This window comes from Aptenodytes patagonicus, chromosome 7 (assembly GCF_965638725.1).
Source record: "Aptenodytes patagonicus chromosome 7, bAptPat1.pri.cur, whole genome shotgun sequence".
NCBI classification, from domain to species: Eukaryota; Metazoa; Chordata; class Aves; order Sphenisciformes; family Spheniscidae; genus Aptenodytes; species Aptenodytes patagonicus.
Genome location: NC_134955.1, coordinates 70,628,247 through 70,642,948, shown reverse-complemented (window position 1 = coordinate 70,642,948; position 14,702 = coordinate 70,628,247). Strand labels below are relative to the sequence as shown.

The 14,702-nt window shown below is 52.2% G+C and overlaps 1 protein-coding gene across 3 annotated transcripts in view; it reads left to right on the top strand.

The window, feature by feature from the left end:
• The first annotated feature begins 447 nt into the window (after positions 1-447).
• The window catches only part of ATL1 (atlastin GTPase 1), a 35,516-nt gene continuing 21,261 nt past the window's right edge, over positions 448-14,702 (top strand). For 2 of the 3 annotated variants that reach the window (XM_076345784.1, XM_076345782.1), the window contains exon 1: positions 3,580-3,664. In XM_076345784.1, coding sequence (XP_076201899.1) covers positions 3,631-3,664 — 34 coding nt within the window. In that variant the 5' untranslated portion in view covers positions 3,580-3,630. Of the gene's footprint in view, positions 592-3,579; positions 3,665-14,702 lie in introns of those variants that run through there. The other variant, XM_076345785.1, reaches the window with a different exon arrangement.

The window sequence follows — 14,702 nt, the reverse complement described above, 5'->3', positions numbered from 1 at the left end:
GGGGTGAGAAATAAGAACAGCAGGAATAGAAGGATTTCCTAAGCAACAAAGATCTGCTTCACTTAAAAATATTTCAGTAAGAAAAAACCAGAAAGACGTTAGGAAGGCTTCAGCTTTCAAGAAGAGTGGGGGAAAGAGCTGATTCTGTTTTATCACTTTTTGATATTTGTTAGGAATTGTGGCCTCTTAACCCGAGAATAAGGGTACAGAAATTAAAACAGCGATGACAAATCACCGCCACAGAGTGTAACTGCCTGGGAGAAGTCCCCTTGCAATGCTCTTCAAACACAGTTGAGATCTATATTCCTTTTACTTTCCCATGCAATTAAGCAGAAGCAGTGAAAGAGTGAAGACTGAGAAGGCAGAAGTGATAATAATAACTGCGGGGAAGAAGCGAACATATTCAAGAACCTTGTATAACCACCGTAAGAACAGATCCGTCACGCGGGGTTAAGACAGCGCCTCATCTGTGTCATGGCAAAGAAAACTCGTGCGGATGGCACGGTTTCCCTCAACGGCAAGCCCCGGCGAGTACTTGGTGGCACCTGAGAAAGAGCAGAGATTTTGTAGCGTCCCTTTCCCACCTCCTACGTAAGTATTGCACAACGTGGCTGGTTTCTGCTTGCGAAGGGCTGGGGATATGAAAAGCAACTGTAAATGCTGCCTGGGTAAGTGGGCCAGTCGAATCAAGGTGAATTACGAAACTGCCCCTGCAAGCTGTGCGAGCAGTACACATGATGGATTTAAATACAGGTTCTTTCCTAATTCCGGGGCCTTTTCAGCACTGTATCTCCCGGCACACCGGCTTGGTGACCCCCAGCTGCAGTCTCGCTCTGCAGGGTATTTTCTCTTTTTGCCTTTCCCCCATTTAGCATCATTTTTCCTCAATAATCCCTCCATTGCGTGCCTGTTGAGCGTGTCTGCTGTGAAGTTAGCTCTTTGTGATCTGGCAACTCGGGCAGCAAGAACGTAAAGATACTTCCAAGGAGGGGCTGTTTGCAACTGAAAAAATAAAGGAAGGATGAATCAGTGGAGCGAAGGGATGGATGGTGGGTGAAAATGAACAAATGCTGAGTCACCCCCTGAAAACGAAATCATCTGCAAAACCCCCTGACTTGGGATGATAGGAAATAATGCAGGAAAAAGCCTTGGGAGTTCACACAGACAATCCCCCCAGCACAGCACAGGATTCAAACCTCTCCACTCCTCTTTCATTTTGATACCACGTGCCATAACGGAAAACGAAAAAATACCAGTAAATGGGGCAGTACAAAGCTTGACCTAAGCAGCAATTCTCAAAGGGAACAAGGAAAGCAGGACCTGAGCCCATCTCAGTTTAATTAGACTTTCAAATTACCAGATCTCCTTTCCCATCCTCCTTTTTTTTTCCTCTCCGTTTCCCAGCTGCTTTTCTTTTAATCTCCTCTTTCAACCTATTTGAACCCCTCCAGCGTAAGAAATCCCCCCTCACAATGCCGGTTGCTTCTCTGCTGCTTCGAAGAAGGAACAGGCACATGCGACTTCAGGGATTTTTTATAAAAATTGTAAAGGAGCTTCTGCCAAGGCCACCAGCGTCTGAGCTCCTCGCAGTTGCGGTGCCCGGCAGCCGCGGGCAGGAGGATTCAGCTGCCTGCCACGTGAGCCAGCACTTCAGCGAGCTGAAATTATATGTTTTGCTCTGATGCTGTAAACACAGGGAGGAAGCCAACAGGAGGCAGTTGCCGAGTATTGGAGAAGGCACTTAGAAATTAAGTATCAGCATATCAATGGGAGCGCAACGACACATGGCTTTGGCATGGATGAGCCGCCTGGAACAGAAGATCGGTTCACTTTTGAGTATTTTTCCCGCTTTCAAAAATGAAGAGCGGATCCTGCCGGTTCCTGTGCATCCAATAAAGCTGGATGGCCATTGGCTTTCCCCGACCACTGCAGGCCAGTGTGCAGAAATGAGCAACACTCTCCCAAAATCTCCTCTTGCAGATACAGTTTGGGGCTCAGTACCCTTCTCATCCTTCCAGATTTTGGCCCGTACAATCCTCTGGTGACTGCCACATTTCCAGTACAGAGCTCACGCCTCGAGCGCTGTGCCATGCTTCTTCCAAAGAGCAGCACAGGGTTACAGCTTCAGACGAGTTGACCGGCAGCTTGTTGGCATCAAAAGTATGGACAAGCATTAGCTTGGCACGCTGAGGACGAGCGCACTTACCGGCGTGGCAGCCTGCGGTGTACGGGTGGGAGCGGGCAAGCTCTCTGTGGCTGGCATTGCAAAGGGCTTCAACGCTTTTCCTGGGTTTGCACAATAAACACAGGCCTGGGAGGCTGCAGCTGGCAAAAGAGCGCGGGAAGGCAAAGAAAAAGAAATCAGAACGTGCTCCCTTCGTCCCTCCAGGTGGGATGTTTTGGCTGAGGGCACAAGGGGCGCCTCGGGGCAGCCGGGGCACGGGGCCAGCACCGTTGCTCCCCTGCTGAAGTTTTGCACCTGGGCGTTCCCATGCACTCGGGCTGAGTCACGGTCTCACGTGGCAGAGCGCTGAATCAATCCGAATACGGGGGGGCAAGCGCTTGCTGCTGGAGGGAAATCTGGAGGGAAGGTGCATGTTATCAATCACGCTGCAGCTAAATCTTCCCCAGGGATGCCCAAGCCTGGGTCCTCGAGCCACATCTTTCGTGCTGCATCTGCACATGTACAGCGTGTATCTCCTGCTGCCTGCGGATGCTGCCGGCACAGGCAGAACTGGGGGAGCAGGAGCTGGCTGACCCCCACCCCAGGGCAGGATCCCTCTGGTGATTTCTCAGCCCACCTGTGCCTGTGCGCTCGCCACGTGCTCTGGGAAGGGCACGTAGCGTGTCTGAGCTCTGTGTGTGCATGAGCTGTGTTGCGTGTGGCTCTGCTTTGGGGCGTTTGTCCCACCTGGGTGCTCTGTGCATGTGGGTGACCCCAGCATTTGTGCGTGTGTCCCACCCGGGAAGGTGTGTGTGTGCATGAGCCCCAGCCCGTCCCGTGCTGGGCAGGCTGAGTGGGGAGCTGTGTGTCCAGTGTCCTCACGCAGGTGGGTGCCCATGGGGGTGCCCAGTGCCCCAGATGAGCCTTGTGCCCCAGGTGGGGATGCCTCCAGGGTGTAGGTGCCCGTGAGTGTACGTAGTGCTCCCCAGGTGTGGATGCCCCCCATGTGGGTACCCCCCCAGTGAGCCCAGTGCCCTGGTAGGAGTGACCTGGGTGTGGGTGCATTCTGGCTGCGCTGGGTCCCCCAGGCATGCCCCCCCCCCGTGGGTGGGTCCCCGTGGGGGTGCCGGGTGCCCCGGGTCTGGGGGCACCCCTGCGTGTGGCTACCCCGGGAAGCGGGTGCCCCTGGATCTACGCGCGCCTGACCCACGGGTGTCCGTGCCTGATGCCCCACGCATGGGTGCACCCGGGTGTGAACGCCCGTGGGCGGGTGCGGCGTGGGCGGGTGCCCTAGGGGGGCGGCGGGCCGCCGTGCCGTGCCACGCCGTAGCGGCGGGCGGGGATGCTGCTGCCGGCTCCCCCGCCCGCCCCGCGCCACCGCGGCAGCCGCGCCAGACGCAGCGCGGCTCCGAGCGCGCACGGAGCTTCCCGCAGCCGCCGCGGCCCGGGCAGCCCCGCGCCCCGCCATGGCCCGGAACCGCCGGGAGAGGAGCAGCTGGGGTAGGCGGCGGGGGGCGGCGGGGAGGCTCCTGCGGCGGGGCAGGGGGCGAGCCCGGGCGGGGCGGGCGCGCCCCGCGGCCACGAACAATGCCGGGCCTGCGGCGGCCCGCGGCCCGCTCCCCGCCGGGGCTGGGGGCGCGCCCGGCCCCGCCTGGGCCTGGGCCGCCGGGGCGGGGCGGCGGTGTTGCCGGCGGGCGCGGGGCCTGCGGCGGGAGGCCACGGGCGGCGGGGGGTTCGGCCGCCCCGGGAGGGGGCTGAGGGGCCTGCGGGGGCGGAGAGCCGCCCTCTCCCCACTCCCTCCGTGGAGGCCACATCGGCATCTTTTGCTCCCCCCATCCCTTCTGGGGGTCTGGAGCCGGTGGCGGGGGTGTCCGGCTGCCCCTCCCCTGCCGCCTGCCTGCCTGCGGTTGCTGCCTGCTAGCAGCGTGGCCGGGAAGGGGGGGGGTGTTTGGGCTGGGGGTGTCGGTTGTTCCGGGGGCCTCGCTGGGGTGCTGGGCGGGCGAGGCGCCCCTGGCTTGGCACGGCCCTCGGGCCTGGCGTGCGCGGGGCCCTGCGCCCCACACGGGGCCGGCCGCCCCCCGGCAGCCACCTCCGTGGGGAGCCCTCCGGCCTCCCCGGCTCTCCTCCGGCCTGCCCTGACGTCCCTCGGCCCATCGCTGCTGTCCCCACAGCACCAGCCCTCAGTCGCGGAGCGGATGGGGGATGTCATCTCAGCCACCACCCCGCCTCAGCCGGGGAGCCGGAGTCCTGCTCACCCCACCTTCTTCAGACGGAGCTGCTGGCCTTCCCCGGCAGGTCGCTCCTACCGAGGGTTTTTCACATTTCTGGAGGCTGTAGGGCTTTGTTGGTCAGACGCTGCAGAGAGGGCCCATTTTAAATCCGTCCCTTTACAAACCCCACCTGAGCCCTGGGGAGCTGGTAGCAGCATCGCCGGGGAGCAGAACGGGGTCGCGGGGAGGAGGAAGTTCCGTGGCATCTTCCTACAAGGCTTCCCTTCTCCTCTGGAGCCGCCTGCCTGCGGCAGGCCTGGATCTGCCGGCAGCTGCTTCCTCACGGGAGCCAGAGCTGGTCCCACAGGTGGGCTGCACCGACCAGGCAAAGGGGCTCCTGCTGCCCTTTACGCTGTGTACAGCCAGGGCTGCAGCTGAGCCTTCTGCGTCCAGCGCTCAGCGATGTATCGCTGTACCGGCTTCCACTGACGCGCTGCCTGTTTTGTAGAAAATCAGGTTTTGTACAGCCATTTGCCGTTATTCGAGGCTGCTGAGCAGCATAATTTGTCATTTTCCCTGGGTTGTATTCCATGCGAACTCAGTCATCGGTGCTCGCCGTATCCTGTCTCGTCAGGCAGAGCAGGTGAGCTGAGCTGTGATGTTTAGATACACAAATTACATTCTAATTTGTATAGATGAGTGTAGTATTTCCCATGATAATGATTAACATTTCAGGGACATGTTTGCGGAAGCGTTCGGATAATGGAGTGTGTGATTTGAGCAAATGGAGCGGGTGGTCGTCTTTTTGCAAGAGAGCGAGGAGAAAATGAGCAACGCTCATTTGATCAGCGCCGTTTTTAACTGTGACTCTTGACGAAGGTTGTTAGACCCTTGGGTAAACTGGAGGGAAAACTTCCCAGTGAATATGCTGACATTCTCAGCTTTGTCTCACAGAGCTGTCAGTCCCGTCTCTGTGTGTGTTGAGTATTGCACACACGTACGTGCGCCGGTGCTTTCCTGTCAGATCTTGATAGCATGAGAAGAAAATGCAAATGATGCCGAAATGGATATAAATGGAGAAAAGAGCATCTTGGAAAGTATAGCCTTGGTCCAGCAAGCCAATTAGGCACATCCCTCGGCCTAAACATGCTGCTAAGCTGTACTCGAGTGAAATGTGATGTGTCACTGATTTGCTGAACTCTTCCTTAGATTCTCTGTAAGTTTTGCAAGAATCTGGAACCGTCCATGGATCCAAGTGGATCTCTGTGGGATCAGCCACCTTCTGCTGCAAGCCATCCACAGGTCAAAATCATACCCTGTCTTCCACAGAGGTTTACATATTCCTAGAATGTTTTCTCAGCCCTTTGCCAGGCTGGCTGTTGTTGCAGGTAATAAATTAGAGAGCAAAATGCCTGTATTTTTTACTAGGAAAAAAAAAAGCCCCCTTTAATAAAAGTGTGCATTTATAGAACAGAACCTCATTGCCCTCAAGATGTGTTTACATCCAGTGACTGCAGCATTGTCTGGTGACATCGATCCGTGGGGTGACTCTTCCACTGCCACGTTTTTCAGCCTAGCTGGCGAAGGAGGAGTCTCAGGCTTTTACTCGAACTAAGGCAGAAAGTCCTCGCTGTGTTCTAAAAATGGGCTTATGGGTCATTAAAAATATTATGCTATTTTGAAATGGATCAAACTTTGTCCTAGTTACTCTCTGGTTAGTCAGGCCTGAAAACAGGCAACTGCTTAGTGCAACCTTTCTCCTTTGTTTCATAAAAATAATTTGCTTTTTTTAAAGATCACAGAGCAAATGAGGGTGAGCAAGTGTATGGCACCCAGAAGAAATTGCCTCTGGTCAGCTGTCAAAGCCTGGGTTACTGTCACATACACACATCCCTGGGAGCTTGTGTAGGAGCGTGTAATGCATCAAGCGTAGGATTTAGCCCTGGGCAGAAGGTCAGCATAAGGCTATGCATTATTTAAGGCTCTCTTACTGAACGTGCTAAGTGGTGCATAGACCTCACGACTGCTGCTGGCTGCTGGATGAATGGCTGAGGGAGCTGCAGATGTATAATTTTTTGGTAAGAGTAAGGGACCCTGCTTTTCCCGAAATAAGGATTGTTAGTCTAAATCCTGATTGGCACGGTGAAGTCCAGCCAGCTCGATGAAGTCTTGTAGTGGGTTACACCAATTTTTTTCTGAAATTCTTTGTGCTTGGCAGTTGCAGATGCTCAGCAGCCTGCTCCCCCGTTACAGTAAAGCCATTGGAGATCTCTGCTCCCAGACACTCATGTAAACAGCACAGACTGGAACAAATTGTGTGAAATCTCTCGTGTTTCCCACCGTGGCTCGTGTTGTAATCAGAATGACCCACTCATCAAGAATTCAGTTTCAAAACCATAAAAGGGATTGCAGAGGTTATATATACTTCTTGGTCGGGATTTTCAAACTGGATGTGAGATTCGTGAGAGCTCTTAGAGGGGCCTGATTGCCAGGAAGGGCCGAGCAACTGTTTCGGGGAGAAGGGACTCCTCCCCAGCACAGGCCAGGCTGAGATAGCAATGCCACGCTTTCAGACTGCACAGCAATGGGTTAAACTGGAAAGAAAAGGATGATTTTGGTAGTCCGTTTTTTTTTTTTTTTTAACCGATAGTGCTAACATCCTTTCTGTTTGTTACTTGGTTTCTGACCTTTTATGGTGGATTTTCAGATGCCACTTGCTGGCATTTCTTTGTGACTCTGAATGCTGGGAACCTCCTGAAAAGTGAAAGCTGAGAAATTTCAGACAGGCGGGCCTTTATACAAAAAGCCACTAGATATGAGAAGATTCACAACCAAATTACTAGCCTGTAAACGAGAAAAGAAAATGAAGTGTTGGGACTCGAAAGAAGAGACAAGACAACATTGCGAGCTAGAGACCCAAATCACTAAACATGATGCTTGGTCTTTGTGCCTTTGGTTTTGAGGCAACAGCATTGTACAAAGAATTTGAATAGCATGGGCTGATCCATTACAAGATGAGCCAGGAGCAAGATCAGCCTGCCTTTCCCCTTTTTGGGGAAGAACCGAGACGCGCTGAGCCTGCCTCGCAGCAGTGACGTGCTCTCGTCATGCTTCATGTTGTGTCCATGCTGCGAGAGGCTTCAGCGTTGGGTGCCTGCCTGATTCATGGAATGGGGAAGCAGCGTATGGAGTTGTATCTTGCTGCATTTTCTCTGCTAAGCCCATGGGTGAGAAACGGCACACATAAATATTGTTTAGGGCCTAGGTGATGTTCATAGGCAGCGGGCCTTATATTAACTCCTCTGCATCATTGCCTGGAACCTTCTCCAGCAGGGGAGTGCATTTGATGCAGGTATCACCGTGCTCTGGGGGGCACAGGATGTCCCATGGATCACCTCTGAAAGGCACTTCAGCCTAGAGAGACCCCAGCTCCTTTGGTCCTGCCAGAAATGCTCCCATTTGCTCTCGGCTGAAGGAAGGTCAAGTGTTACAGCAGTGAAGTAACTGAACACAAATTTCCCAAATAGGGTAGAGGCTCCAGAGAAGGCGCTGAACTCTGCCAAGCCAGTAAAACGTGTTTGAAGCACTCTATATACATAAACATTTTCTCCAGAGTGTAATCACCTTTCACGCTATATCCTAGGATTTCGTGGCACATTTACCAAACTTTTATTTTCAGGCAATTGCAACAACAAAAGGGTAAAACCAACTTCATGTCAGAAATGGCTAAATCAAATACTGGTGGTGGAGGGAGGCTGGTTGCTGACAGACTGAATGAAGGACCATGCAGAAAATTCATGCTGGGGGTGAAGCGAGAGTTTTGGAGATGTATTCATGCAAGATGCATTTCAGTCATCGTGTCACACTTGAGTCTGGCTAGGCTTAAATGTGGGTAAGTGAGGAGGCCCAGGATTTGTACCTGACAAATAGATAATGGCCTTTCGGTAGCGCTCTCTTATGATGGTCTTTTGACAAACACAGGTGGGAATAAGGTTCCCTCTGAGAGTTGCCCGCCTTGCCTTTGAGTCAACCCATCCCGGCACATGAGCTGGCATGGACATAACCACATAACTGTCTAATGTGACCTCAAACTTCCTGAAAAACTTCTAGAAAAACCTCTGTCTGATCTGCTTTCTTCTCAAGGTGGTTGTGTGCTTGTGTCTCTGAAGCAGGCTAATAACGAGCTCAGCCTGGGAATTTCACAGCGGTAGGCATGGCTGCTGTTTCAGAGCCAGCTGAGGCACTGTAGCTTCACGTAAGTGGTAGTAGGTGTCATCGTTAAAAAGTTTCACATTGGATTTTGGCATTTGAGATGTGTCTGTTGTAACAGACAGGTTTGGTGGCCAGTAATCATCCAAGCTCTTGTTTCTGTCGGCAATCTTTTATGTAGGAAGGTCCCAAACCACTCGTATTATCAGCATAATCATTCGTCTCCTTGTTTTGTCTGCCAAAGGGAGAAGGGGCTGAGTTGGCCATGCTCTAGCTGAAGCTGCTGTGCTGCCAGCTGGATGACTCAGGGCTGGCGGGAAGAAGGTGCACACTACATCTTACCACTGCTCCAAAAAAAGCAAAGGATGAGTACCACGCCTGGCAGCATTAGCCACCCTACTTGGTTCCCTGCTGCAAGCATCCTGGGGTGCAGAGAAGTGGGGTGCTCGCCAGGAGCACATGGGAATGCAGACTGCATCAGGCAGAGGTGTTAACACTGCTGTGCAGCTGGGTTGTAGGAGTTTGCCCTGGCTTTGGAGAGGATAGCTTGGGATCTCAAAGTGAAACCCCAAATGACTACCAAGTGTGGCCTTTTACTTGCCAATCTCGATTGCTGAAGGACAGGGCTAATTTTTTCCATGACAGTTTTCTTCACCTGTTTCTAAGCAATGCCCTGCAGCTACATAGGTGGAGATGTTCATCGCGGGCTGTGTCATTTACCCATCATTTCCACAGAAATCAACCTGCTTTGCACCTTGGTTCACGACAGAGCTGTGATTGCATCTGTACATCCAGTCTGGGGAGGTGCAAGTGATTTCCCACTTGGGCACGAGAAGGTCTGGCTCTGCCTTCCCATTCACTGCTGCATTTCCCAGACCACCAGCCCCATGTGTAAGGAGGCACTGAGCAAGGCTGGGGTCTGAGAGAGGTACATGTGCGGCTTCAGAGGGGCTCGGTGGCTCTGGTCAGTGGGTGTTACTGATGCGCCAGGCATTTCCCCTCCCCGGGTCCTGGGGTCCTCTGACACCCGTGGGGGTGTCACAAATGCCGGCAGAGGTGTGAGCAGGGTGGAGGGAGGCTTGCATGGCTGTGTAGTCAGCCATGCCCTGGGTGTAGGAGGCGCAGGTAGGATATAGAAAGGGGAGGTGAACGTGTGTGTGTTGTTAAACGCAGCTAGGGAAGCTTTCTGACCTGCTGGCTAGGAACCCTCTGAGAGCGCGGCGCAGGCAAGACTGCAGAGTACCGATGGGTGTAAGAGAGGGCTTTACCCAGCCAGGTTTCCCTGCTTCATCCTCTCGAAGACACCATCTCCCAGGAGCAGCTCAGTCTAGACACCTTATGGCAGCCCCGCGCTGAGGGAATTTGCTAACTCATGGCTGTCCAGGCCAGGCTCCCGCAGCAGTCTCAGCGCTTCGAGATGCAGCTGTGCCCTGCTGTGCATCCTTTGTGCAGGATCCCGTCTGATCCTTTGTGCAGGATCGATACAGGTTATTGCTCTACAACATCCCCTCTGCCCTGGCGGTCCAGTATATATGCTTTGCTTCAATGCTTTATTTCTCATTTTTCCCTCATTAGCTGGATAAGGTACAGAGCTCTGCACAAGCCTGTCTGGGAGAGAAGGAGAGGGTGTCTGGTGCATGCTCAAAGCGATGCTGCCTTTCCCAGCCTCCTCAGAGCCTTGCTCATGATCGTTGGTTGCTTGTTGTGCGGCGGAGGTAGTTCAGCATGAATAGAGTGAGCAGAACTCATGTCACAGAGGCAGCCGCACTGAATGTGATAAGTGCAAGGGAGACTGCGGCTTGGAAAGAGATGTCTTTCTTTGCCAGTGCCGTTTGCGGAGGGCAGATAAGCTTCCTGGAAGCCGAAGCTCTCTGGAGAATGTGCAGAGGGATCAAGCCTGACTGTAAGGTCTGTTCAGCGCTTGGCTCGTGGTATTGTTGGTGGCACTGTGATATGTTTGTAATGTAAACAGCTGGGGTGAACACAGCTTCAGAAAGGATCCGCACAGCTATCGCTGCTGATCGACTTTAATCCCTAGAGGGCTGCTGATAAGCAACCTAACCCGGTCGATACAGGGATGCTCTATTCCAGGGAAATAACAACAAGTTAAAGCTTCCCATCAAACCTTTATTTTCTCTCTTTAGTAGTTCCTGTTTTTCCATGCAGTAAAGTAACCTGGTTCCCCTCAAAATAGCAGCACCGCATGACATCTCTGTATTTTGGGGGGGGGGATGGGGGCCCAGGCTGCAGCCCCTGCTTTTCATGGGCAGTGTTCGGATAGGTAGGGCTCCTGGGATCCAAGAGAGCACAAGAGCAGGGCTGGCAAATTGGCTTTCTCAGGGTCTGGTTAGGCAGCCTGTGTTTGCACAGATGATGGGTCACGGCTGCATTTCGTTCTCTGGAATGAAATGTATTTGTTGTGCAAACTCATTTAAGGAAAAAGCTGACTTTATTAGTTAGTCTTTGGAAAGCAGTCAGCATTTCTGTGACCTGTTCTTCCATAGCTAAGGAAGAGCAGGCTTAAGCAAGCACTCACCAAAGGTATGTTGCGTAATCAGTGACGTGTAATTTACCTAATTTATTCTTCTGTAGGAGCTTAAATACATTAGACATCGGCTGTCAGTCCGTACAGAGGCGCAACGTGAAATATGTTGTTTTAATTTAATTTTAATCAAAACTAGGTCCTAGAGCAGTTGAAGAATGCTTTAGTTTTTCCTTAGACTCTAATAAAGTGATCTGTATGTCCTGTAGTACGGGGCTGCCTGCGTGAATCGGGCCATTTCCTTGCTGCTGTCTGACAGCCCAGTAAGTATGAATGCAAATTTTGATCTCCTTCACCTTTCCACTTCGAGTCACCATATGGAAAAGAGACGTGGATTCCACCCCACTTCAGAGTCATGGAAATGAGCTGTTACGAAACGGGGAAAAGGAACTGTATCCTGGCAATTTCTGAATGAGCAGCTTGAGAATTGACGTAATTGCAAGGCGCCGGGAGAGAGCCGGCAGAAAGGAGGAGTCAAGTTAGAAAATGAGTAAAAACAAGAGTGTGTTTAGGAAAGCTTAGCTCTCCTTCCTTTCCCTTTTGGCCAGATGATGTTTTGCCATTGCCGGGTACAACTTCCTTCAAAGCAGATAACTAATTTATGCCAGAAAGACCAATTAAAGTAATTGATTTCCAGTAATGCACAGCCATCTTATAAAATAATCTCTGGCTCTCCAGTATGGCAGATAATCTAATAAACAGAACGTGGAAGTTTCATCACATGGAAATAAATATGAAAGATAGGGTTTTGTCTGCAGATGGCATACATGAAAGAAGCAGAGATAACAGGGCTGAAATTAGTTCAGAGACCTACTTAACATAATGCCTTTTCTCCTGATATCTCCGAAGAACTGGGAAATCAACATATCCTGCTCGTAATACTTTGTATTTTGCCCCTGTGTTGTGCAAACAGCCTGGCTTTCCTGGTGTTCAGGTGATGGAAGCAAGGGCATCCCCTTGGAGGCCATGGCCGCTTTGGACTGTTACCCATGTCCAGAGACGTTCTCCCAAAATCTGTCAATATCTGCTAAAAAAAAAAATGCTCCTTACAGATTCTGATGTTTTGAAGGGACAACACAATCCCTTCTCCTCTGTGCTGGTTGTCGCTCTTCCAGCAGCTGAACCGGAGGGAGAGGAAGACCTGGGAGATCCCATCCAGGCACTGGCAGCAGCAGGAGAGGGAATCTGGCACCAGCTGGCCCTCTGGTAGCAGGATGGGAGGGACTCTCCTCAGTCCCCTGTCATGGTGCTCGGATCCTCGACCATTCAGCTGTCTGAGCTGGGGGCATCCATGCTGCCTTTCCCGTCCTCGAAGCCTGCAGACAGCAGGGTTTGTCCCCGTCTTGGTACCCAGCTGGGCGCTCTGGCTGCCGCTCCCATTACTGCTAGTGTGGGATGAGTAAAATGCTGGTCCCCCCCATCCCTCTGTCTGCGTGCCCGGAGGTGGGACTTGTCTGGTCTGGGGAGGTGGCACAGCTATTTCACCTGCACCCCTCATGGCTTGGCTAGAGTCAGAAATGTTTAGATTTAATTCGATTTATAATTTTTTTCCTGCCTCTGCCACGAGTCGCATCCTATACAAGGATCTCTCCACTGTCGTTTCTGTGCAGCTGTAAAAAGAAAAAAAAAAATGCGGCTCAGTTAGCTGAGCAGGGCGTTGGGAAACACCGCAGGAGAGGAGGTGTTTCCTATCGTAGACTTTATATGGCACTTGCAGGATGACAGTGCTTAAAAAGAGCACGCGAGACTGTGGCCCTTTGGCACCCGTCCATACTTACGTGTTGGGAAGATCTTGATGCTGGGAACGGTGTTTGGTGTGTGCAGCAAGAGGACCGACTGCTCGCAGAGGCCTTCATTTTTCAAGTCATTTGGCGATGCGTGCCTGGACCCTGGGTCCATGTATTTGAAATGGGAAGGGTTTTTTTTTTTTTCCTGGAGGCCCCTAAGCAGTGACACGGGGCAGGGGCTGATGTTTGAAGGGAGTTTGGTGCTGCTGGTCCCTGGCTGCTGCAGTCTAGTGGAGAATCTAGCTTTTCAGAGCGTTTGGGACTTTTGTTTTGCTAAAAAACCTCCAAGCATCAGGAAGAAAAGATCTTTGTCTTTCAACTGTGAGCAAAGAAAGCTCGTAGTATATGTCCGAGAGCCACCAGAAATCCCCTAGCAACCAGGCTTAACGATCCTGATATTTCGTTGCAGGATCATAGGAAATCAGAAACTCGTACAAAAGCACTGCTGTTATTTAAAATACAAAGTTGCTGCTGGAGGCTTCTTTATAAAGAGGCCCAGAATGGGCAAACCCTGTTCCTCGTGGTATTTATAGCTTGCCTTTTAGCATGTGCACACATAGTCCTTGTGCTTTTGAAACAGCTGGTACTGACTGAAAACTGGGTCCCCGAGGTCAGGGTCTGAAACAGAGACTGAGGAGTTTTAATTTCAGGCTACCGTCTTTGGAAACTCGCAGCCTGAGCCAATGAACTGGGAAGTTTTCGTGGAAATGTGGGGGAACTTTCCATCACACGCTCCCCTCCCTGCTGGCGAGGAGATTTCACGTGGCTGTAGGTGAGCTGATTGGCATGATTAATCACCTTTGGCATCTCTTTTCTGTGCTGGGAAGTTTGGAAACAACGAAAGGAAAATTACTGGGGCTGGCCTGCTCTTTGCAAACTCCCGGGCTGCAGTGTCTGTGGATGGCAGGTCTTAAAACGCATCCGCCTCCCGTATTGCGGCAGGTACACAAAGCAGCCCAAACAGACCGTGAGGCCATTAAAAGCTGTAATCATCTCAGCTGCGTTGGCCTGGAGGATCATGCGGGTGATATGCATCTGTCTGGCACGCTGCCGTTGCTAAGTGTGGATGCGGTGACCCTGGGTCCCTGCCCATCCCCTCCAAAGGCTCCTGCTGCAGCATCATGCTTGTCACCTCTCCCCTGTCCCAGCGGGGAGGTGAGACCCTCTCGTACGGCCATATGAATGCTACACAGCCTGGGTAGCGCTCGCCTCTGTGACGGGGAGCAGCTCCGCAGGGAACCTTGCCATTTCGAAGTGGGAAAGTGAGCAGCGCCTGTGCTTTGCATATGCTTTCCACTTGGGAGTGAAGAAGTGGCTTTTATCAGGAAGGGCATGTGTCTTCGTGGCCTGATTCCTGCTGGGGCTGTCTCGGGGGAGGCCGTCGATGAGGTCGATGGCAGAAGCAGCAGATTACATTTTGAGCATTAGTATAGACTGCAGAGGGAACAGGACTCTGCTGTTGCTACAGAAACAGCGGTCGCTCAGGATGCATAAAGGCAGCGTCCTTTGATAGAGACATGAGGTACTTAGACACCTCAGCTTGAATGCTGCATCCATTTTTGAGACAGCCTTCGGGAAGGACCTGGTGGAGAGTGTCCAGAGGAGAGCAGTCAGATGCCTAGACGACGTGGTAGCAAGGGATGATCGGGGGGCTTGGACTTCTCTTTTCTAGCAGAGAAAAAGTTAAGTAAGGGAGGTGTTATGGCAGTCTTTGTGTATGTAAGAAGTTGTTGCAGGCAAGAAGAGAGTGATCTGTTCTCCATGTCAACTCTTGTAGGACAAAAAGTAAC